The 21,966-nt window shown below is 48.5% G+C and overlaps 1 protein-coding gene across 1 annotated transcript; it reads left to right on the top strand.

Moving 5' to 3' along the window:
- Nucleotides 1–3,448: 3,448 nt before the first annotated feature.
- Nucleotides 3,449–21,899, top strand: LOC126028336 (uncharacterized). Its single transcript, XM_049787350.1, has 13 exons — nt 3,449–3,589; nt 4,587–4,658; nt 5,063–5,145; nt 6,283–6,369; nt 10,297–10,436; nt 13,488–13,696; nt 14,370–14,444; nt 16,480–16,531; nt 16,602–16,669; nt 17,068–17,220; nt 18,434–18,592; nt 18,669–18,818; nt 21,876–21,899. Exons 1-13 carry the CDS (start codon nt 3,449–3,451, stop codon nt 21,897–21,899), a joined length of 1,413 nt encoding a protein of 470 aa, XP_049643307.1.
- The last annotated feature ends 67 nt before the right edge of the window (nt 21,900–21,966 follow it).

Here is a 21,966-nt window from a genome sequence, read left to right on the forward strand (position 1 = left end):
AGAGCTGCAAGTGGCTCGCCAGCCGCAGGTTGCCGACCACTGTCAGACCTAGAGTGTTATGGTTTGAGTTGACACCCGAATCGGCACTGAGAGTCAGAGACCACTTCCGATAATGAAAGATGCCAAAGGGAGTTTAGTTGGCTAGCGGAGGTCCCATCTCATCCAACTAAGCGAGGGATTCTTCGGAAGGACCCCGAGTCAAATCTTTAAGTAGTTTATATAGAAATCACAAGCAGTAACAGTACAATCATTTCATTGTCTAGATGTCTTAATTAATCACTGATTTTTCTGGCTCAACTTTGGTTGTCAAAGGACACTCAGATTTTTTTTTTTTTTTTTTTTTTTTGTTTTTGTTTTTGGGCCACACCCGGCGATGTGCAGGGGTTACTCCTGGCTGTCTGCTCAGAAATAGCTCCTGGCAGGCACGGGGGACCCTATGGGATACCGGGATTTGAACCAACCACCTTTGGTCCTGGATCGGCTGCTTGCAAGGCAAACGCCACTGAGGACACTCAGATTCTAACCCTGGCCTTCAAGGGATACTCTGATTCAAACTTTTGTTGTCAAGGGAGCCTTTGGTTGTCAAGGGAACCTTATCAGATAGAACATTCCAAGCTCACTCAACCCCTAGTTTCTTATTCCTGGAGAGCACCAACTTTGGTTTTATTTCTGAATTAACTCTCCCTGTCTCAAGAAGACTGCTTCACTGAAGTAAGTGATTGAACCCAGGGGCCTTGGTTCTTACAAGATAATGATGGAACCTGTGCAAATAGTGAGGCACCTTAAAGTATATATAGGTAGTAAGGATGGAGTTTAAGGAAGTAAGGCGGGGTGGGGGCAGAGCTGGGGAATCCCTGAGCTTGAAACTAGTGTCCGAAAGAAAGGCAGCCTTTAGGATGTGATTGAACTGTTTGGTCAAATTCGGGGTAGTTCTCGACAGTCATTTCATGCCCGTTTAGGATGATAAAGGGGTCTGGAGACAGCTCAGTGGGCAGGCACCTGCCTTTGCGAGGGTGAGGCTGTGAATTTGATCCCCAGGTTTGCCATGAATATGCTGGGTGAAGGACCAGCAGCTCTGCTCCTTGGGATCCCTGATGCCATTACAAAGTGTGCCACCTCTAGTGCTTGGCAACCAAATGCTTTCCAACGCTTGGTTTTTCACACTTGGTTCACACATGCACAGTCATGAGTATCTGACATCCGGTTATCATGTTACATAACAAAAACAAGTAACAAAAGAGATCCAAGGAGGGGCCAGAGAGATAACATGGAGGTGGGGCATTTGCCTTGCATGTAGAAGGATGATGGTTTGAGTCCCAGCATCCCATATGGTCCCCTGAGCGCTGCCAGGTATGACCCAAAAAAACAAAAACAAAAAGAAAAGAAAAGAGATTCAGGAAGGTAGCCCAAAAGACTGAGGTATATGCTTTGCATGCAGGAACCCAGGTGTGATCCATATTACCCTCCCAAAAAAGGAAAGGGATAATATACATTTTTAAAAAGAAAAGGGCTGGAGCGATACCACAGAGGTAAGGTATTTGCCTTGCATGCGGCCAACACAGGGTGACCCCGGTTTGAATCCGGCATTTCATATGGTCTCTGGACCCTGCCAGGAGCGACTTCTGAACACAGAGCCAGGAGAAAACCCTGAGCATCACCAGGTATGACCAAAAAATAAATAAATAAAAGAAAATATAATAGAATAAGGTACTAAACATGGATAAATCTTTTTTTTTTTTTTTTTTGTGGTTTTTGGGTCACACCCGGCAGTGCTCAGGGGTTATTCCTGGCTCCAGGCTCAGAAATTGCTCCTGGCAGGCACGGGGGACCATATGGGATGCCGGGATTCGAACTGATGACCTCCTGCATGAAAGGCAAGCGCCCTACCTCCATGCTATCTCTCCAGCCCCAAACATGGATAAATCTTAAAATATTGTGCTAAGAGAAAGAAAAAAGTTAGCATATTGTGGGCTGGATAGTACAGGGTGTAGGGCATTTGCCTTGCACAAGGCAAACCACCCAGGTTTAATCCTTGGCACTACATGTGATCCACAGAATACCATTAGGAATGTTCTCTGAGCACAGAGCCAGGAGTAAGCCCTGAACACAGACGATGAGCCCCCTGAAATAATCCATTGTGGGGTACAGGAGACATACAGGGAGTAGGGAGCACCTTGGTACAATCCTCAGTACTACATGTTATATAAACATTGTGGGCTATAGTCCCTGGAACACCCTGGGCACCCTTATTCCTGCAGGCCAGAGCAGTCTCATCTTCAGGTCTTAGCACTGAAATGCTGGCCCCACTGAGTATCAGTAGGTATGGCTCCAAGGACCATTAAGAATTGCTTGGGAGGGGCCGGAGAGATAGCATGCCTTTCATGCAGGAGGTCATCGGTTCCAATCCCGGCGTCCTATATGGTCCCCTGTGCCTGCCAGGAGCAATTTCTGAGCCTGGAGCCAGGAATAACCCCTGAGCACTGCCGGGTGTGACCCAAAAACCACACACACACACACACAAAAAGAATTGCTTGGGAGTGCTCTCTCTCTCTCTCTCTCTCTCTCTCTCTCTCTCTCTCTCTCTCTCTCTCTCTCTCTCTCTCTCTCTCTCTCTCTCACACACACACACACACACACACACTGGGAAGAGTGAGGAAACAGAACAGATCTGGCCATGAGTTCATAACTGCTGAAGAGTGAGGAAACAGAACAGATCTGGCCATGAGTTCATAACTGCTGATGCTGAGTGTCTGGAAATTTATTATTCTATTGTTCCTACACTTACCTATGGCATCTTCTAAGAGAAGAATTGCATGCAATGTTCTGCATCAGTGACTGTGACTCTTATGCACTTTGATCAGGTGCTGAATTATTAAGGGAAGCCTGAGAAGTAGGGAGAAGGGGCTGCTGGGAGCTCTGGAGGTTCTGCTCAGTGTTCACTGACCATGCTGGCTGTGGTGTTAGAAGTAGAACAAGGGAGAAGGCCAAGTAGGACCCCCCCTCCCATTAACTCAGTCAGGAAAGGATGAAGGGGTCTTTTGGAAGAGAACAGTGGTTTAGCCATTTCAGGCTGGGAAATGGAGGTCAAGGTATAAGGGCAGCACTGATGGGCCCTGGGGGTCCATTTCCCTTGGGAGAGCTAATTTAAAGCCACCTCTTCTCAGGCTCTCAAGAGATTGGCCACTCCACATTCCTTCTGGAGGGGCCCCAGAGCATCTGCTTGCTTCAATCTGGGACTGAGGAGACTTCGATAGAGGGAAGATGGGCTGCAGGTGGGGCAGGTGGAGAAAGAGAAGATGCAAATGACAGTCCATCCCCCACACGCCCCCAGGAGCAACGCCTCACCTTTGATAGAGTCCTGGACGCCGCTGCAGCTCAGGTAGGGGTTCTGGGTGGCAGGGAGGAAGGAGAAGGTAGTCCCCAGCCTGGCTTCTACAAGGGGCGTGGGATGGGGAATGTCTCCCTGCAGGAGGCAGAGCAGGAGTTGCTTGCCCAAGTCCGACCTGCACTGAGTTCTGTGAGCTGGGGGTACAGCGTGGCCCTGCTGCTTCGGGGTCGGGAAAGAGAAGCACCCCGGCTTGTACCTCAGGTGAGTTCCAGAGGAATCAGTCACCTAGGCAGGTGTTGCCTGCTCTAGGAATCTTTTAGAATCTTCCCTCTCTGTAGTGTACCTGAGACCCTGGATCTGGGTGTAGCTACCTGAGACCCACCCATTTCTTCGAGGGGTCTTGGGAACTGGATATTAGGTGTGACCTTACCTGCAAGACCCGGCCCATTCCTGGGAGGGGTCTTGGAATAGGTAGATAAACCCTGGAGCCAGGGGATTAGGGGTCTCTTTGCCCTGCTGCGCTCTCTGGCTTTTGGGTCGTTGCCTCTTTTGGTCTTGGACCAGGATGGAGGCCAAAGGGAAGATGGCTGAAAGGGTTAAGACGCAGGGTAGCCTAGAATGGCTGAATGCTTAAAAGGTTATGAGATAGGCCACACACATGTGGTGAATAGGGCATGAATAAAGTTAATGCTTCCTGATGCCTGCCTGTGAGTGAGTGATTTCGCCTTTGACCTGGGCCTGGGACCCGCCGGCTGAATGGGGTTGCGAAGCCACGTGGCCTGGGATGGCAAAAAGAAATCCATTGCCATCCATCGCCATCCAGCCCCATCCTTAATTATTTGATACAACACCTCTCCAGGCTAGGAGCCTCTCCTTGAGGAACTTCCAGGACATTGTGTGCAGTTAGTGAGAGGGCAGGGAAGGTGGGTGAGAACCAAATGGGGCACAGTAAGGGACAGGACGTGTGGAAGGACCAAATATCCAGGGAGGTGATTTTCGACAGGCCTGGGTGATACTAATAATGGTTATTGTGAAAACCTTGTTTTGTCCCTAAGTCAGAAGAATTTTCTTTCCTGGCCTCTTCCATGACCCCCCACCAAGCTTCCTCACCTACAAGTACATCACAGGTCCCATTGAAAGCAGCTGTTCCCCTGTCTGCTACTGAGCAAGTTCTTTGCTGTCTTGGATGCCAGTCCATGGCACTGGGACAGATCCATCAAGCAGGGACAGATCAGTCCTTTCTCACTCTCCACTTCAGCTGCTGCAGGTACTGTTTGAGGAAACTTCCGTGGGCTCTGTTCCTGGGCTGAGCACCTTGAGCCTGGTACAGGTGAGGCAGGGAGCTGGCCAGTCCCTGAGGAGTGAACCTGAGTTTGGTGGGCAGTTGTGGGGCCTGATCTCTCCCTACTCTGCTTCTCTCTTGAGTGAGTCTACCCTATTGGGTATCCCCTTTATTCTTACCCAAAGTGGTTAAAATTGTTTTTGGGGTGGGGGTGTGTTTGAGTTTGGAGACCACATCCCACAGTGCTCAGAGGGTCATTCTTGGTGGTGCTCAAGAGGCCCTAAGTGGTCCAAGTGGGGTTAGATGCATGCAAGGCAAGTGCCTTAAGTCCTGCATCTTCTCTCTGGGCCCCACATGACTAGAAGAGGGGCCTTGGTGGGAGGGTCCAGTGTGCAGGAGTCCAGGGGAGGCCCGGGTAATGAGGTAACAGTATGTGTGCTTGTGTGGTGCAGCTCCGCAGCAATGGGAAGGCCTGGGACCTGCTGTCCCCTGAGGCGAGGGAGCTGTCGGTGCTGCATGTGGCCCCTCTGGGCATGTGAGTATCCTGGGCCCAGTAGGGTTTGAGGGACTTGTTTCAGACTGGCTGATACCCCCAGTCAAGCCCTGGGAGGGTTCTTCTCTCTGATACTTGAGGGAGGGAAATCCTGGACTTGGGGTCAATCTTACAGGACCCCTGCCCTTTCCCTTTCATTCTCTAACCCCATGCTTTCAGCTCAGTGTTACTCTTCTTTTGGGAGGCACATTTAACAGTGCTCAGGGATTACTCCTGGCTCTGTGCTCAAGGATAACTACTGGTTGTTCTCAGAGGGCCATAAGGGCTGCAAGGGATTGAATGCTGGTTGGCTGTGTGCAAGGCAAACACCCTACTGACTGTGCTAATAATGCTCTGGTCCTGGGGTTGGAGAGATAGCATGGAGGTAAGGCGTTTGCCTTACATGCAGAAGGATGGTGGTTCCAATCCCGGCATCCCATATGGTCCCCCGAGCCTGCCAGGAGCGATTTCTGAGTGTAGAACCAGGAGTAACACCTGAGCGCTGCCGAGTGTGACCCAAAAACAAACAGAAAATGATAATAATAATAATGCTCTGGTCCCAACGTTTCATGTCCTCAGCATCTCACTGAGCAGAACTTCAGCTTCTCTGTAAGACCAGTGAAACCAACCTGCTTGTTTCTCTAATTGGTCAGATAACAAGGATAAAAATAAGGGGTGAGAGTGATAGTAAGGTGGTAAATACTTGCCTGGTATGTAGCTGACCCTGGTTCAGTCCCTGGCATTCCATATGGTTCTCTGAGCACATCCAGGATTGATTCCTGAGTGCAAATCCAGGAAGAACCCCTCAGTACCAACAGGTGTTAGATCCCCACCCAAATAAGGGGACTGGAGCAATAGTAGGGTGAGTAAGGCATTATTATTACCTACGGCTGATCCTGGTTCAATTCCTGGCATTCCATATTGTTCTGAGCATTTCCAGGAATGATTCCTGAGTGCAGAGCCAGGAGTAACACAAACAAAACAAAACAAAATAGCAAAGAAGAGAGGCATTGGGAATAGAGTCTTGAGGATGGTTCTCCCAGGTTCTTGGGGCCTCTCTGTACTTCTCATGTAAAGGTTCTGGGAAGTTAGATAAAACCCCAGGTCTAGGCCACTGAGTTCAGCCTCTCCTTCTTCCAGGGTGGTTGAAGATGCCAGAGAAGTGGAGGTGTCTGACTCAAAAATGGCCTCTGAGTTGTACTTGCAAGCCTCAAGGGGTGAAGGCAGGTGAGGATAGAGGACACTATTGAACCCCTCACTCCCCATGGTATGTAGCCTCAGCTCTGCTTTCCTTCACAGGGACTGCTCTCTGCTCTCCCTCACCATGTCCTGTCCACGATCTGACCCTTCCATAGGGTCTGGAACCCAGGCCATGTGGCAAGGAGCCTTGTGGATCCTGCAACTCCCAGAAGCCCAGTAAGTCTGATTGTTGAGGGAAGGCTTAATAAAAAGGAATGAAGAGGAGGCCGGAGAGATAGCACAGAGCGGCATTTGCCTTGCAAAAAAAATTTGAGCCGATGGTTTAAATCTCGGCATCCCATATGGTCCCCCGTGCCTGCCAGGAGCTATTTCTGAGCAGATAGCCAGGAGTAATCCCTGAGCACCGCTGGGTGTGGCCCAAAAACCAAAATAAAGGGATGAAGGGGCCCTTCCCTTTCACTGTAGAGGCCAAAGCCAGGCTAGTGGCTTTGTTCCCTCACAATGTGGTAAGAGGCATTAGTGGAACTATCATATCCATGTGCACGTACATATCAATGTTTTATTTGTAATATATGCATACACAAATATATAATTGATCCAGTATTATAATATATAAAATATAGATAGTAATAGATTATAATACACAAATATATAGTCTAGTCATTTGGAGGAGGCCCACACTTGGTGGTACACAGGCTTTACTCCTGGCTCTGCACTCAAGAGATCTATCCTGTTGGGTTCCAAAGACCATATGGAATGCAGGGAATCAAATCCAGGTTGGTGGTATGCAAGACAGGACCGTACCCTATACTATCTTTTCAGCTCCCCAGCCATGTCTTTTTGTTTTGTTTTGTTTGGGGGCTAGAGTTTACTCCTGGCTCAGCACTCAGGAATTACTCAGGGGCAGTACTAAGGGGGCCAAATAGGATGCTGAGCATGTGCAAGGCAAACATTCTACCAGCTATGCTAACTTTCTAGCAGCAGAGAAAATTTAAGATTATCTCATGATCTCAGTTTTTTCAAAGCAAACAACTGGACATATATATTTGTGACTTTCTTGGCTTCCTCATATATGTGGCAACTTTTCAAAGCTCTTATTGCATCAAAGTCTTTCTCCAATTTCCCTCCCAGCCTATCCAAGTATCTGTTGTTAGCCTCAATTGTTATCTTTGTTTTTCATTTTGCATTGTTTTCAGTGACTACATTATGCATCACTGCCCTATTCTGAGTTCCAGGTAAAGAAAAAAATGGGAAACCCTACCAGCTGTGCTTTGAGAAATCCCAGGAAAACAAATGAACAAATATTATTGCTAAGAACATGATCTACTCTGCACATTTCAGAAATATGATACTCCATTGAGAAGTGTAGTTTTTTTTTTTTTTTTGGTGGGTGTGCACACCCAGTGACGCTCAGGGTTATTCTTGGCTCTGTGTTCAGAAATCGCTCCTGGCTTGGGGGACCATATCGGATGTCAGGGATCGAACTGAGGTCTGTCCTAGGTCAGCTGCATACAAGGCAAACACCTTACCACTGTGCCACTGCTGAAGTGTAGGTTTTTGTTTGTTTGTTTTTGTTTTTGTTTTTTTGTGGTTTTTGGGGCCACACTCAGCAGATGCTAAGAGCTTATTTTGGTGGAGCTTAGTGGACCATGTATGAATCAAACATGGCAAAGCAAGCACCATATTTTATGCTTTTTTTGGGCCACACCTGACTGTGCTCTGGGGTTACTCCTGGTTCTGCACTCAGAAATGACAGGCTCCGGAGACCAAATGGGATGCTGGGGATTGAACACAGGTCAGCTGAAAGCAAGGCAAAATCCTACTCATTGTGCTATTTCTTTGGCCACCAAGCACCATACTTTTGGGTCACACACAGGGGTTACTCCTGACTCTGTGCTCAGTCAGGAATCACTCCTGGCAGGCTCAGGGGACCATATTTGGTGCTGGTGGTCAAACCTGGGTCAGCTTTGTGCAAGGCAAGTGCCCTATCCTCTGTACTATTTCTTTTAGGCCCAATCTCTCTCACTCTCTCTCAGCATATGTGTATGTGTTTAAAAATCACAAATATAAATTTGGTTTTAGGGACAAACATTTTTGTCTACATTTTTAAGTTCAGTTGTTTATTTTTTGGGGGGTCACACCCAGCAGCACTCAGGGGTTACTCCTGGCTCTGTGTTCAGAAGTTGCTCCTGTCAGGCTCGGGGGACCATATGGGATGTCAGGATTTAAATCACCATCCTTCTGCAAGCAAGGCAAATGCCCTACCTCCGTGCTATCTCTCCGGCCCCTCAGCTGTCTTTTTATAACTCTTATGTTTGCATTCTTTATATATTCTGGACATAAGTCTTTTTTGAGATATATCAGGTTTTTTTTTTGGCCACACCCAGCGTTGCTCAGGGGTTACTCCTGGCTGTCTGCTCAAAAATAGCTCCTGGCAGGCACGGGGGACCATATGGGACACCGGGATTCGAACCAACCACCTTTGGTCCTGGATCGGCTGCTTGCAAGGCAAACGCTGCTGTGCTATCTCTCCGGGCCCGATATATCAGGTTTTTAATATGAGAACATACTCTTTGCATCATTTATTTATTTTGTGGTTCCAGGTAACCAACCCTGGTTTTCTGTTAGGCATAAGCTCTTTCACTGAGGCAACTCTCAGCCTAATTTTAGTTTTGGGGACCACACCCAGCTGTGATGGCTGCATGTAGGGCAAGCATCTTACCTGCTATACTATTTCTGCAACTCTCCCACCTAATTTATATGATTAAAAAAAAATAATTGGGGCCCAGAGAGATAGCACAGCGGCGTTTGCCTTGCAAGTAGCCGATCCAGGACCAAAGGTGGTTGGTTCAAATCCCGGTGTCCCATATGGTCCCCCATGCCTGCCAGGAGCTATTTCTGAGCAGACAGCCAGGAGTAACCCCTGAGCACCGCCCGGTGTGGCCCAAAAACCAAAAAAATAATAATAATAATAATGGGGCCGGAGCAGTGGTGCAAGTAGTAAGGTATCTGCCTTGCCCACGCTAGCTTAGGATGGACTGGGATATGATCCCCCAGCATCCAATATGGTCCCCCAAGTCAGGAGTGATTTCTGAGTGCATAGCCAGGAGTAACCCCTGAGCATCACTTGGTGTTTCCCAAAAACCATAACAATAATAATAATAATAATAATAATAACAATAATAATAATAGTAAAATTGGGCTGGAGTAATGGCACAGTGGGTAGGGCATTTCAGCCAACCCTGTTTCACTCACTGGCATCCCGTATGATCCCCACTTTGTGGTCCTTGTATGTTTCTGGCCTGGTTTAGATACCTGGCACCATGCTACCAAGAGTGATTCCTGAGCACAGAATCAAGATGTAAGCCTAGAATGTTGTGAGGTATGGCCCAAGCCCTTGCTTCCCAAACTGAATCAAACTACATATCTACACAAAGTTGTCAATTGTGGGGCCTGAGCAATAGCACAGTGGTAGATTGTTTGCCTTGCATGTGGCCAAACTGGGATGGACCCAGGTTTGATCCCCGGCATCCCATATGGTCTCCCAAGCCTGCCAGGAGTGATTTCTGAGTGCAGAGCCAGGAGTAACCCCTGAGCACTACTGGGTGTGGCCCAAACAAAGAAACAAAAAATTGTCAATTGTCTGGAAGAGCAGAAAAAGCAGCATGAAGCTAACAAGTCCACCCCGCCCCCCAAAAAAAAGGGTCGCAGAGATAGCATGGAGGTAAGGTGTTTGCCTTTCATGCAGAAGGACGGTAGTTCGAATCCCGGCGTCCCATATGGTCCCCTGTGCCTGCCAGGGGCTATTTCTGAGCATGGAGCCAGGGGTAATCCCTGAGCGTTGCCGAGTGTGGACCCCCCCCCCAAAAGAAAAAAAACAAGTCTTCCCGTCAGTGTGTCTTGAGCCATCTCTCTCCAGAGGACATGGTCTTTTTTCCTCCCTCCCTTGGGCAGGAACTGCCCTCTGCTGCAGGTGCTGGCTGGTCAGGTTGGTGAGGAGGAAGAGAAGAAGGAGGGCTCTGTGCCTTGGATTGTCTCTTGTCTCCTGGATGGAAACAACTACAGTGGCCTACTTCTTCGTGTGGACCCTCAAGGTGTGCCCCGGAGAGGCTATCTGAGTCCCTGGAAGTTCTGGAGTCTGTACCTTGGCCTGGCAAGTCTCCCTTAAATAGCACAACCCCAGCCTTGCTCAGAGAGGGATACGATTCAGAGAGGTGTCACGGCAGAGAGGCAGGTCTGCTACCAAGCATTTTCACTCTGAAGATACACACAGGTTCTTACCACATTACAGCAGCAGGGATCACAGATGGATGAGGAAAAGAAAGAAGTAGTTGCTAGATGAGAAAAAGGAAAACCAGAAAGGGAGGGACAAGTCTATTTGTCTATTTTCTTTTTTTTTTTTTAATGTTTTTCTTTTTGGTTTTTGGGCCACACCCGGCGGTGCTCAGGGGTTACTCCTGGCTGTCTGCTCAGAAATAGCTTCTGGCAGGCACGGGGGACCATATGGGACACCAGGATTCGAACCAACCACCTTTGGTCCTGGATCGGCTGCTTGCAGGGCAAACACCGCTGTGCTATCTCTCCGGGCCTATTTGTCTATTTTCATTCACCCATTAAAAATCAAGCTGGCACATGTGTTGCCTGGGTATCTGGTGCAAGTCACCCATATCTCCCCCATTAAGATGTGTACTTTCGGGCCCGGAGAGATAGCACAGCGGCGTTTGCCTTGCAAGCAGCCGATCCAGGACCAAAGGTGGTTGGTTCGAATCCCGGTGTCCCATATGGTCCCCCGTGCCTGAGCAGACAGCCAGGAATAACACCTGAGCACCGCCGGGTGTGACCCAAAAACCAAACTGGTCTTGTTTCACTGTATGTCTGAAACCCAACTTTAAAGGACTTTGTATATCACAATGGCTTAACTAAAATAAAAAAAAAAAACTTAAATTAGTTATATATTAACAAACAAAAAAAAAGATGTGTACTTTCATATTTTTTATGCTGGCTAGTACTGAGGTTCTCTCCACTTTTGGAGAAACCCATGCTCTCTTACTCTCTCTTTTCTTCTTTCTTATTCACCCCTCCCTTTCCTCAGTACCACCAAATAAAACCTGTATTTTTTTCACTTTGAAAAAAAAAAAAAAAGGGCCCGGAGAGATAGCACAGTGGCGTTTGCCTTGCAAGCAGCCGATCCAGGACCTAAGGTGGTTGGTTCGAATCCCGGTGTCCCATATGGTCCCCCGTGCCTGCCAGGAGCTATTTCTGAGCAGACAGCCAGGAGTAACCCCTGAGCACCTGAGCCGGGTGTGGCCCAAAAACCAAAACAAACAAACAAACAAAAACAACAACAAAATCAGTCTCTGTGAAATAAGACATTGCCAGACCTAGGGGATGTCAAGTAGAAGACCCAGATAGAATAAAAAAATGATCGTGGGGGGCCGGAGAGATAGCACAGCAGTAGGGCATTTGCCTTGCTTGTGGCTGACCTAGGACAGCCCTGGATTCGATTCCCAGCATCCCATCTGGTTCCTGAGCCTGCCAAGAGCAATTTCTGAGCACAAAGCCAGAGTAACCCTGAGCGCTGCTGAGTGTGGCCCCAAAACCAAATATATAATGAATGGCTGGAGCAAAAGCACAGCAAGTAGGGCGTTTGCCTTGCACAAGGTCAACTCTGGTTTGATCCCCAGCCTCCCATATTTGAGACTTCCAGGAATGATATCTGAGCGCAGAGGCAGGAGTAACCCCTAAGTGTGACACCCCCCCCCAAATTAAAAAAAGAAAACAGAAACAAAAAATAAATTATGACCATGAGCTGAGGATTGTGTAAGTTGGATTTCCCACTTAGTATATACCTGAAAACTTCTATAATATGAGAGTGGTGGTGGGGAATCTGGCTTTTGACCTCCAGAATGAACAAGAAGACATTTGTCGGGGCCAGAGCGGTGGCGCAAGCAGTAAGGTGTCTACCTTGGCATGCTAGCCTAGGACGAACCGCAGTTCATTCCCCGGGCGTCCCACATGGTCCCCCAGGAACGATTTCTGAGTGCATAGCCAGGAGTAACTCAGGAGTAACTCTGAGTGTCACTGGGTATGGCCCCAAAACAAAAACAAAACCAAAAAGAAAAATGATATTTGTTCAGCCATAATTCTCCCACACCTTGTCCTGAGCCAAGCCTTATGGAGTCAGCCCTGTCAAGGATAAATTACTGAGAGTGGTCACAGGTTTCTCCACTAGCCCCTGTTTTAAGAGTGTCAGACTGGGTTTGTTTCTCAGCATGTTTGACCTCTCTGAATTTCAGTGGTCTCATCTGGGAATTGTGAAGGGAGGCAGGATAAATGGGACTTGCTGCCTCAGAGGACACTGTCCATGAAAATATTTAGCTCAGTGCATGAAGCACATGGAAAAGTCTAATAGTTGTACACTATCACTGTAGACAGAATTAGGAACAATAGGCAGTGAGGCAAAGGAGAGGCCCAGAGGATTGGAGCATTGCTTTCCAGGAAAATCCTCAGGTTTGATCCCTAGCACTGCACAGTCCAGAAATACCATTGGAAATGACCACTAACCCAGAGCTGCTGGGTATGGCCCAACCCCTCTCCCTCAGAATTAAACTTTTTTTCCCTAAGCCACACATGACAATGTGCAAGGCTAACTTGGTGGGGCTTGGGGGATCATATAGGGCGCTGATCAAATCCTACTTGGTCATGTACAATAGAAGTGCCCTATCACACTATACTATTTCTCCAGCTATGAATTTAAATGTTAAGAAATTTAAAAGTTAAAACTAAAAAAAGACTAAGGGGCCGGAGAGATAGCATGGAGGTAAGGTGTTTGCCTTGCATGAAGAAGGACGGTGGTTCAAATCCTGGCATCCCATATGGTCACCCGAGCCTGTCAGGAGCGATTTCTGAGCATAGAGCCAGGAGTAACCCCTGAGCACGGCCAGGTGTGACACAAAAACCAAAATAAATAAATACATAAATAAATTTAAAAAATTAAAAATTTAAAACGTGTAAATTACAAAAAGAAAAAAAAACCATATGTGTGTATATATATATATATATATATATATATATATATATATATATTAGTCCAAGTGTGCTCTGGGGTCCAGAGGCAGGAATAACTATTGAGTTTCTCTTACTAGGCAGCTCCCTGAGCTTTCTCCAGGCTGCTCTTTGGGGGGCCACGTTGAGGCGGAAGCTGGCAAAAGAGGTAAAGCCCACCCTGTGGGATCCAGAACAAGAGGCCCGGGGTCGTAGGGTGGGCCTGAAGAGCCTGCGTTCAAGTCTCCTGGGGGACACTCTGACCTATGGTGGGCTCAGCCAGCTGGCCAGGGCTCTGCGGGAGCTGCAGGTAAAAAAGAGGAAGCCCCCGTTCAGTATCGATACTGCAAATCAGAGTGTCTAAGGGGAGGGAAAAAAAAAAAAAAGGAAGTGCGTATGTGATGGGGTGGGAATGATAGCAAGGCTTTTGCCTTGCACATGGCCAACACAGGACAGATCTGGGTTGGATTCCCGGCATTTCATATGGTCCTACAAGTCTGCCAGGAGCAACTGTAGAAAGTAGAGCCAGGAGGACCCAAAGACAAGAAAGGAAGGAGGGAGGGAGGGAGGGAAGGAGGGTGGGCCGGAGAGATAGCATGGAGGTAAGGCATCTGCCTTTCATGCAGAAGGTCATCGGTTCGAATCCTGGCATCCCATATGGTTCCCGAGCCTGCCAGGTGCGATTTCTGAGCATGGAGCCAGAAGTAAGCCCTGAGCGCTGCCAGATGTGACCCCCCCAAAAAAAAAAGAAAGAAAGAAAAAAAGGAAAGGGAGGGAGGGAGGGAAGGAGGGAGGGAGGAAGGAAGGAAGGAAGGAAGGAAGGAAGGAAGGAAGGAAGGAAGGAAGGAAGGAAGGAAGGAAGGAAGGAAGGAAAAGAAAGAAAGAAATGAAGAGAAAAGAAAAAAGAAAGAGAAAAAGATGAGGCCTGGGTGGTGCCTGGGCCATTAGGGCCTTGAGACCTGCCTTGAGTCCTCTCTCCCTAGGTGGTAAAGGCCTGGAGCCAGCGTATAGTAAACTGGATACTCAGAGCTGAGGCAGGGGAGCTGCAAGAATCACAGGTATGTCTTCTTACCCCACCTCTCAGGAGCCCCATCTGTGTCTAATCACAAATGCCCGGAAATCTTGATCCTAGTGGAGATTAGAATCTGCTGGAGAGAAACAGTTGCCATGATCACATGATCAGTGCTTGGACAGGTTATCGACACAGACTTCTGGGCACCTAAGTTAGTGTTGGCAAGAGAGGCAAGGAAGTCGATTCCTGAAGGAGGTGGCCAGTAGATCTGAGTGAAGAGAAAATTAAAGGCAACATTGCCGGCCGGTGAGGTGGCGCTAGAGGTAAGGTGTCTGCCTTGCAAGCGCTAGCCGAAGAAGGACTGCAGTTCGATCCCCTGGCGTCCCATATGGTCTCCCCAAGCCAGGGGCAATTTCTGAGCGCTTAGCCACGAGTAACCCCTGAGCATCAAACGGGTGTGCCCCCCCTAAAAAAAGAAAAAGGCAACATTACAGAGGTATGTGAGAGCTTAATCCCTTTGAATAAGTGTAAGCAGCTCAATTTACTGGCAAAGAGTTTGCCAGAAGAGGGGCCAGAGAGGTGGCGCAAGCGGTAAGGCATCTACCTTGCCCACACTAGCCTAGGACAGACTGCCGTTTGATCCCCCAGGGTCCCATATGGTCCCCCAAGCCAGGAGTGATTTCTGAGCTCAGAAGCATCACTGGGTGTGTCCCCCCAAAACAAAACAAACAAACAAAAAAAATACACGTTTGCCAGAGAGAGAGAGGAGAAGAATACAGAGGGAAGTAGGAGGAAGTAGCAGTCAGGTCAGACAGGACTTCTTAATTTTAAGATGTATAGACTGTCTAGAAGGGGAAACTGCAGAAGTGTTTTGTTGTTGTTATTTGCTTGTTTGGGGGCCACACCTGACAGTGCTCAGGGTTTACTCGTAACTCTATGCTCAGAAATTTACTCATGGCAGGATAAGGGACCATATGAGGTGCCGGGAGATTGAACCTGGGTTGGCCATGTGCAAGACAAATGTCCTACCCACTGTGTTATTGCTCTGGCCCCCCAAAAGTGTTTTTATTTTGTTATTTCATTTCTTTTTAGTTTGGGTTAGATAGTTATATTAGTGCCAAAGTATATGGTATTGATATACCGAATTACTGTACCCCACCCCACTAAGTGCCCACAACCATCCATCACTGTTCCCATTTTACCTCTAGTCCATCAATTAATTACCCCCTATCCTCCCCAGTGCTAGTAATCAATATTGTAACCCAGGACAACGTTTTTTCATTCTTTGATATTGTCTTTTACCTTTTTTGTTTTTGCTTTTGGGCCACACCTAGCAGTACTCAGGGATTACTCCTGGCTCTGTGCTCAGGAATCACTCCTAGCAGTGCTTGGGGACAATATGTACTCCTTGGGATCAAACCTGGCATGCAAGGGAAGTGTCTTACGCACTGTACTGTCTTGCTGCCTCCTTTCTCTTGTTTTATCTTACTATATATTCTGTACAAGTACTTCGTTTTTGTTTTTGGGTCACCCAGTGATGCTCTGGGGTTACTCCTGGCTATGCGCTCAGAAGTCGCTCCTGGCTTGGGGGAACATATGGGACGCCGGGGGGATGGAACTACAGTCTGTCCTAGGTAGTGCCACCGCGCCGGCCCCTGTACAAGTATTTTAAACAGGGAAGGAATTGCTCCCACTTCACAGGTGAACAAACTGAGGCTCAGAGAAGGAAGGAATTCAAACTTAGCTTTTGGTTTTTCATGTTATTTTTGGGGTGGAGTAACCACACGTGGCAATGTTTAAGGCTTACTCCTGGCTCTGTACTCAGGAATTACTCCTGGTGGACTCAGTGGACTATAGGGGATGCTCTGCATTAAACCCGGGTTGACCACATGCAAGGCAAATACTGTTGCTATGGACCTAATGATAATTCTTCAAACTTGTTTTTGGGGCTGGGATAGTACAGCAAATAAAGTGCTTACTGTGCATGTGGTTGGCCTGGTTTGATCTTCTGAACTCCATATGGTTAGTCATGCCCCTGTTCTGGGAAGAAGGCTGTGAACTACTAACTCTCACCTTCTCAGCAGATGACAGATGTGGCAAGTCACAGCCCAGGCCTTCTGGGGCAGTCCCAAGGTAGGTTGAGGGCTTAGGGTACTTGGGGACTTGTCTTTGGCATATGCTTAACTGAATTTTCTACCCACAGCAAGAAGAAGAGCATCTCTAGGACATGGTCTCTATCAAAAGCATCCTCCCAGGGACTCCGAGGAAGAGGTGACACCCAGTTACCCAGAATAACTGAGAACATTTAGTGGAGTGTCACAATTGCACATTCCATCATCTATGTCTCTTGCCTTCTTTGCCCCATGCCAGGGACACTGACTCTCCAGTGGAGCAGCATGAGAATGGGATGTTGTCCTGATGGGTTGGATTAGGGGTATCGGGTCTGCAGGGCCTCCATGGAACCTATTGGCAAAACCAATACTTCTCCAGTTGCTGTTCATGGCCTCCAAATTTTTCTCTAGGCTTATAGGCTCTTCCAAGCCTGTAAGGTCCTGGATGGTTTTGGGAACAGATCTGATCAGGGGGTTCTGTGGAATATCCCAAAGTTGTGGACACACATGGGCTTCTGGGTGGGCTTCTCCTGTCCTCACACTACCTGGTCCCAGCAGGCCCCAGATGTGGCCCTGCAGTTCTTCCTGGCCCAGACCCAGAGGCAGAGACTTCGAGAACAGCACCAAGTTTTGATTCAAGAGGAACAGAAGAATTTGAAACAGGAGGAGATGGCAGATGACCAGGCTAAAAGTCTTGTGGCTGGTGAGGAGGTAAGAGGTGTCCAAAGGGGACTTGAGGTTTCTTATAATGAGCCAGGATGTCCCAGGAGCTGTCAACTATCACTGACACAGCTTCTCTTAAGGCCCTCATGATCTGTGGACAAACAAAGGAATTCTCAATGAGAAGTGTGATAATGCATGGGCTTGTGGGAATAAAGAGGTGTATCTAACCTTAGTTGGAGTTGACTCTGGAAGTGGCACCTAAGCAGATATAATAGGACAAAAGAATCAGGCCAAGGAATTCACTGAACCTTGAGCTCTGCAAGGCAGCCTATGTTCCATACAGACACACTCACTACTGAGAATCTGTCAGGACAAAGGAAGGAAAAATAGTTGTGCGTAGGTGGGGCTGTGGGCTGTAAGGTGTATTGAGAGGATAGAAATGTATGAGCCAAGGGCCAAGGGGACTAAGTGCCTTTCAGCTGAGTCTGGCAGCTGCAGGGTCAAAGGTAAAGCTAAGACCAGAAGAGACCAGGCCTCTGAACTTGGGCTTTTAGCCTGAGCATGATGAGAACTTTGGAAAGCCACATCTCAAATCCTCTTCTCAGCCATGTAAACTGTAGGTTAGTTAAATGCTGTTCTAACCTGTTGATTCTACATTTGTAAAATGGCAACTGGCCCAAAGCTGTCATGGGAGAAAGCTGGAAAATACACAAAGTTTAGGGTTGGGCTTAAAGGGCTGGAATTTGGGGCCAGAGAGATAGCACAGCGGTGTTTGCCTTGCAAGCGCCGATCCAGGACCTAAGGTGGTTGGTTCGAATCCCGGTGTCCAGTATGGTCCCCCCTGCCTGCCGGGAACTATTTCTGAGCAGAAACCCCTGAGCGCTGCTGGGTGTGGCCCAAAAACCAAAAACCAAAAAAAAAAAAAAAAAAAAAAGGGCTGGAATTTATGCTGTGCATAGAAGCCAGGGGTTTGAACCTGTCCCCCAGCACTCTAGGATTGGTTCCTCCTTCCCTCCCTCCTTCCCTCCCTCCCTCCCTCCCTCCCTCCCTCCCTCCCTCCCTCCCTCCCTCCCTCCCTCCCTCCCTTCCTTCCTTCCTTCCTTCCTTCCTTCCTTTTCCTTCCTTCCTTCCTTCCTTCCTTCCTTCCTTCCTTCCTTCCTTCCTTTTTTGGTTTTTGGGTCAGGCCCAGCGCCTCTCAGGGGTTATTCCTGGCTCTGTGCTTAGAAATCGCACTGCTCCAGCCCCCGTTTTTTCCCTAAAGGTACTCAAGGCCCAGCAGAGATGGCACAGGGAGCAGATGGTGCTGAGACTCCAGCTGGAGGCAGTTCAGGTGGAGCGAGACACTGCGGAGCAGGACCTGGCTGCGCTCTATGAGCTGCATGTGCGGGCTGCCCGTGCTCAGACACGCCATGTGCTGCAGGTGAGTGAGCAGGTCAGGTCCTGCCCTGGCTCAGAGGTAGGGGGGCTGCAGCTGATAGACCTCTTTGTGGGCACAGGTGTTCCAAGCCTGGAGAGGGCTGTGGGTAGAACAAGCTGCAGACCGAGAGCACCACCACCGCAGCCTGCTGGCAGGAGTCCTGCAAGATGCTATCAACCTGGCCACACAGAACCAGGAGTTACAAGTCCAGAACTTGCAGCTTAGTGGGGTGCAGACTAGTCTGGGTGTATCCTGGCCTGCGAAGTACTCTGAGAATCAAGAATCCTTTGGTGACAGTTTCCTTCCTCCTCATTCTTCAGGGTTCCAGGAGAGGCAGTTGGGACACTGTGACCATGCTAAGACTAATGACAGTTCATGAGTAGCACCTCTGGGCTGGGGCAAGTGCTGAACAAGCTTGAGTGCAGGAGCCTCTGGTTTGATTCTTGGCATCACCTGGTTCCAAACTGGAAGTAAACCCCAAGCACAGAGCCCAGGAGTGGCCTCTGAACCCCACTTGGTGTGCCCCCCCCCAAATAAATAAATAATACCTTTTAACTAGAACAAGTTGTCCAGTCTCTGCTAAGCACCTAATAGCCATTTTAGTTAGCCTTTCCAGAACCCTCCACACAGTCTACGTGGATCTTTTCCCCCCTTTTTTGGTTTTTGGGCCACACCCAGCGGCGCTCAAGGGTTACTCCTAGCTCTGTGCTCAGAAATTGCTCCTGGTGGGGCTGGAGAGATAGCATGGAGGTAAGGCGTTTGCCTTTCATGCAGAAGGTTAGTGGTTCGAATCCCGGCATCCCATATGGTCCCCTGAACTTGCCAGGAGCGATTTCTGAGCCTAGATCCAGGAGGAAACCCTGAATGCTGCCGGGTGTGACCCCCCAAAAAAAATTGCTCCTGGCATGCTCGGAGGACCATATGGGATGTTGGGTATCAAACCTGGGTCAGAGGCATGGAAGGCAAATGTCCTAACCACTGTGCTATTGCTCTGGTCTCAGTACAGGATCTTTTTTTTTTTTTTTTTTTTTTTTTTTTTTTTGGGCCACACCCGGCCTTGCTCAGGGGTTACTCCTGGCTGTCTGCTCAGAAACAGCTCCTGGCAGGCACGGGGGACCATATGGGACACCGGGATTCGAACCAACCACCTTTGGTCCTAGATCGGCTGCTTGCAAGGCAAACGCCCTGTGCTATCTCTCCGGGCCCAGTACAGGATCTTTTGATTGTCAACAGTTTGCATAGACAAAGGTGGTCCTCCAATTTTTCTACTGCTTAGCAACAAAGACCTGTCCCATTACTGGCAGTGGCCTTATATATCTCTGTAACTTTTGCAGTGATTATTCACTTCAAGCTATTGTTCCTAATGGAAAGACAGTTACTGTGGTAGTGAAAGCTGTTTGATATCCGTAAGGGACAAGCAGTACCACCAGAAGATGAATGCTCCATTATCAGCTATTACTAGAGCCTGTCTGCAGGAAGCTAGTAGTTCACAAGATATGGTGGGTATCAGAATCCTTAGCTTATCACAAAATGAGAAACCTGGGTGCAGGTCTGTGTGGCCCCAGCCCTGAACTATCAGTCCTGAACCCTACCCACTCTGGGAAGGCCTCCCCTCAGAGAGAGAGAAGACAGAGAGATGTGGGGTAGGGTGGGCTGGGGATGCAGTGAACACATACTTTCCTTGATTCCCAGCACCCATATGCCTCCTGCATCCCAAGATTTTTAGTTCTACTCCTAGACTGCTTCAATAGATCTGGGGTATTGCACACACAAGGAACTCTTGAGTGATCTCTCAAGGCTTCTGGGACTGTTTTATTTTGGGGGGGGGTGAGTGGGTGGGTATAACACCTAGTGATGCTCAGGGCTAACTCCTGGCACTGTACTCAGGAAATGCTCTTGGTGGTGCTTGTGGGACCATATGAGATATTGGGCATATACAAGACAAATCCCTACCTGCTGTGTAAATATTCTATAAGGGACCTGGGCTCACATGTGGACTATGTCGGCAGGAATATCAACAAGGGAAGTAGAGGAAATGACAGTAGAAGGAACCACTCTGAGTTTCAAGTCCATGTCTACAATTTGGCAAGATGGACTTAGTACTTCTATACCCAATTCTCTCTCCAAATTCCAAATCTGTGTGCTTCAGGAAGAAAGACAATGCTCTTGACTTCATGGGCTTTTTTTTCTTCCCTTCTTTGGTTTTTGGGTCACACCCAGCGCACTCAGGGGTTACTCCTGGCTCTGAACTCAGAAGTCGCTCCTGGTAGGGTTGGGGGACCATATGAGATGCCGGGATTTGAACCGGGGTCTGTTCTGTGTTGGCTGCGTGCAAAGCAAGCGTCTTACTGCTGTGCTGTTGCTATGAACCAGGGCCTTTTTTTTTTGGAGGATGGGGGGTTATACCTGGCAACACTCAGAGGTTACTCTTGGCTCTGTGCACAGAAATCAACCCTGGCAGGCTCAGGAGACCATATTCGAAGCCAGGAATTGAACCACCATCAGTCCTGGGTCAGCTGTGTAAAAGGCAAACGCCTTACCATTGTGCTCTCTCTTCGGCCACCTCCATAAAGCCTTTGAAATAACATTGCTGTTAATACCAGAAGTCTTTCCTCCTACTTTATGTGACTCAAAGAATATTAAGATATTCAGAGTACTAGAGGAATGCAATTCAGCTGAAAAATTATGGAACAATGGGTAGGAACACTTTATTAAGACTTTATTGCTCTCACATTAGACACTGAGTTATACACAATTCTTTGCATGTGCTCCCAGGTAACTTATATGGAGTTTCCCAGAGCTGCTGGGAGCTGAGATACTGTTGGGCAAGGTCAGGTCCCAGGATGGGAAACATGGTACCTCCTAGGAGCCACAGAGGGCAGTGGGCTTTGAGAGGGACCCAGGGATAAGCAAAGAGGTCAGGGGTATAGACTTAAGCCAGAGCCCAGGGGCAACAATCCCTGAGATGAGTCAAGCCCCAGAGTTCTGGGATTCTGGAAGGCTGGGTATGGAGCAGCACTGTGGGGGGGGGGGGGGCAGGGGCAGTCTTTCAGATGCTCACAAAAGGAGTTTGGCAGAGGGGCCTGGGTGAGGGATGTATAATCTGTGGCAACCGGGCTTTTCTGCAGGATAGTGGGGGTGAGGATCCCTCAGGGGAGTCATGCACCACAGTTGGGCTAAAACAGCCAGGACCTAGGCAGGGGTGGTGGCTCTGCTGGGGTGACCATAGAACCAGAGAAAGCCAGGAGCGCCAACTGCTGCCCATGGCCTAACTCCATCTCTGCAGGATGCGCCCAAGAGTTGCATCTAACACGGTCAGACCATTTTTCAGGTATTTGTGCTCCCCCAGAACATGTGTTTGTGTGTCTGTCCATCAA

This window comes from Suncus etruscus, chromosome 14 (assembly GCF_024139225.1).
Source record: "Suncus etruscus isolate mSunEtr1 chromosome 14, mSunEtr1.pri.cur, whole genome shotgun sequence".
Classification (NCBI taxonomy): Eukaryota; Metazoa; Chordata; class Mammalia; order Eulipotyphla; family Soricidae; genus Suncus; species Suncus etruscus.

Coding starts and splice junctions, on each gene's coding strand:
- LOC126028336 (XM_049787350.1), top strand. CDS start 3,449: ATGGGGAATGTCTCCCTGCAGGAGGCAGAGCAGGAGTTGCTTGCCCAA. Junction 4,659..5,062: donor GCACCTTGAGCCTGGTACAG/GTGAGGCAGGGA, acceptor TGTGTGGTGCAG/CTCCGCAGCAATGGGAAGGC. Junction 18,819..21,875: donor AGAACTTGCAGCTTAGTGGG/GTGCAGACTAGT, acceptor CCATCTCTGCAG/GATGCGCCCAAGAGTTGCAT.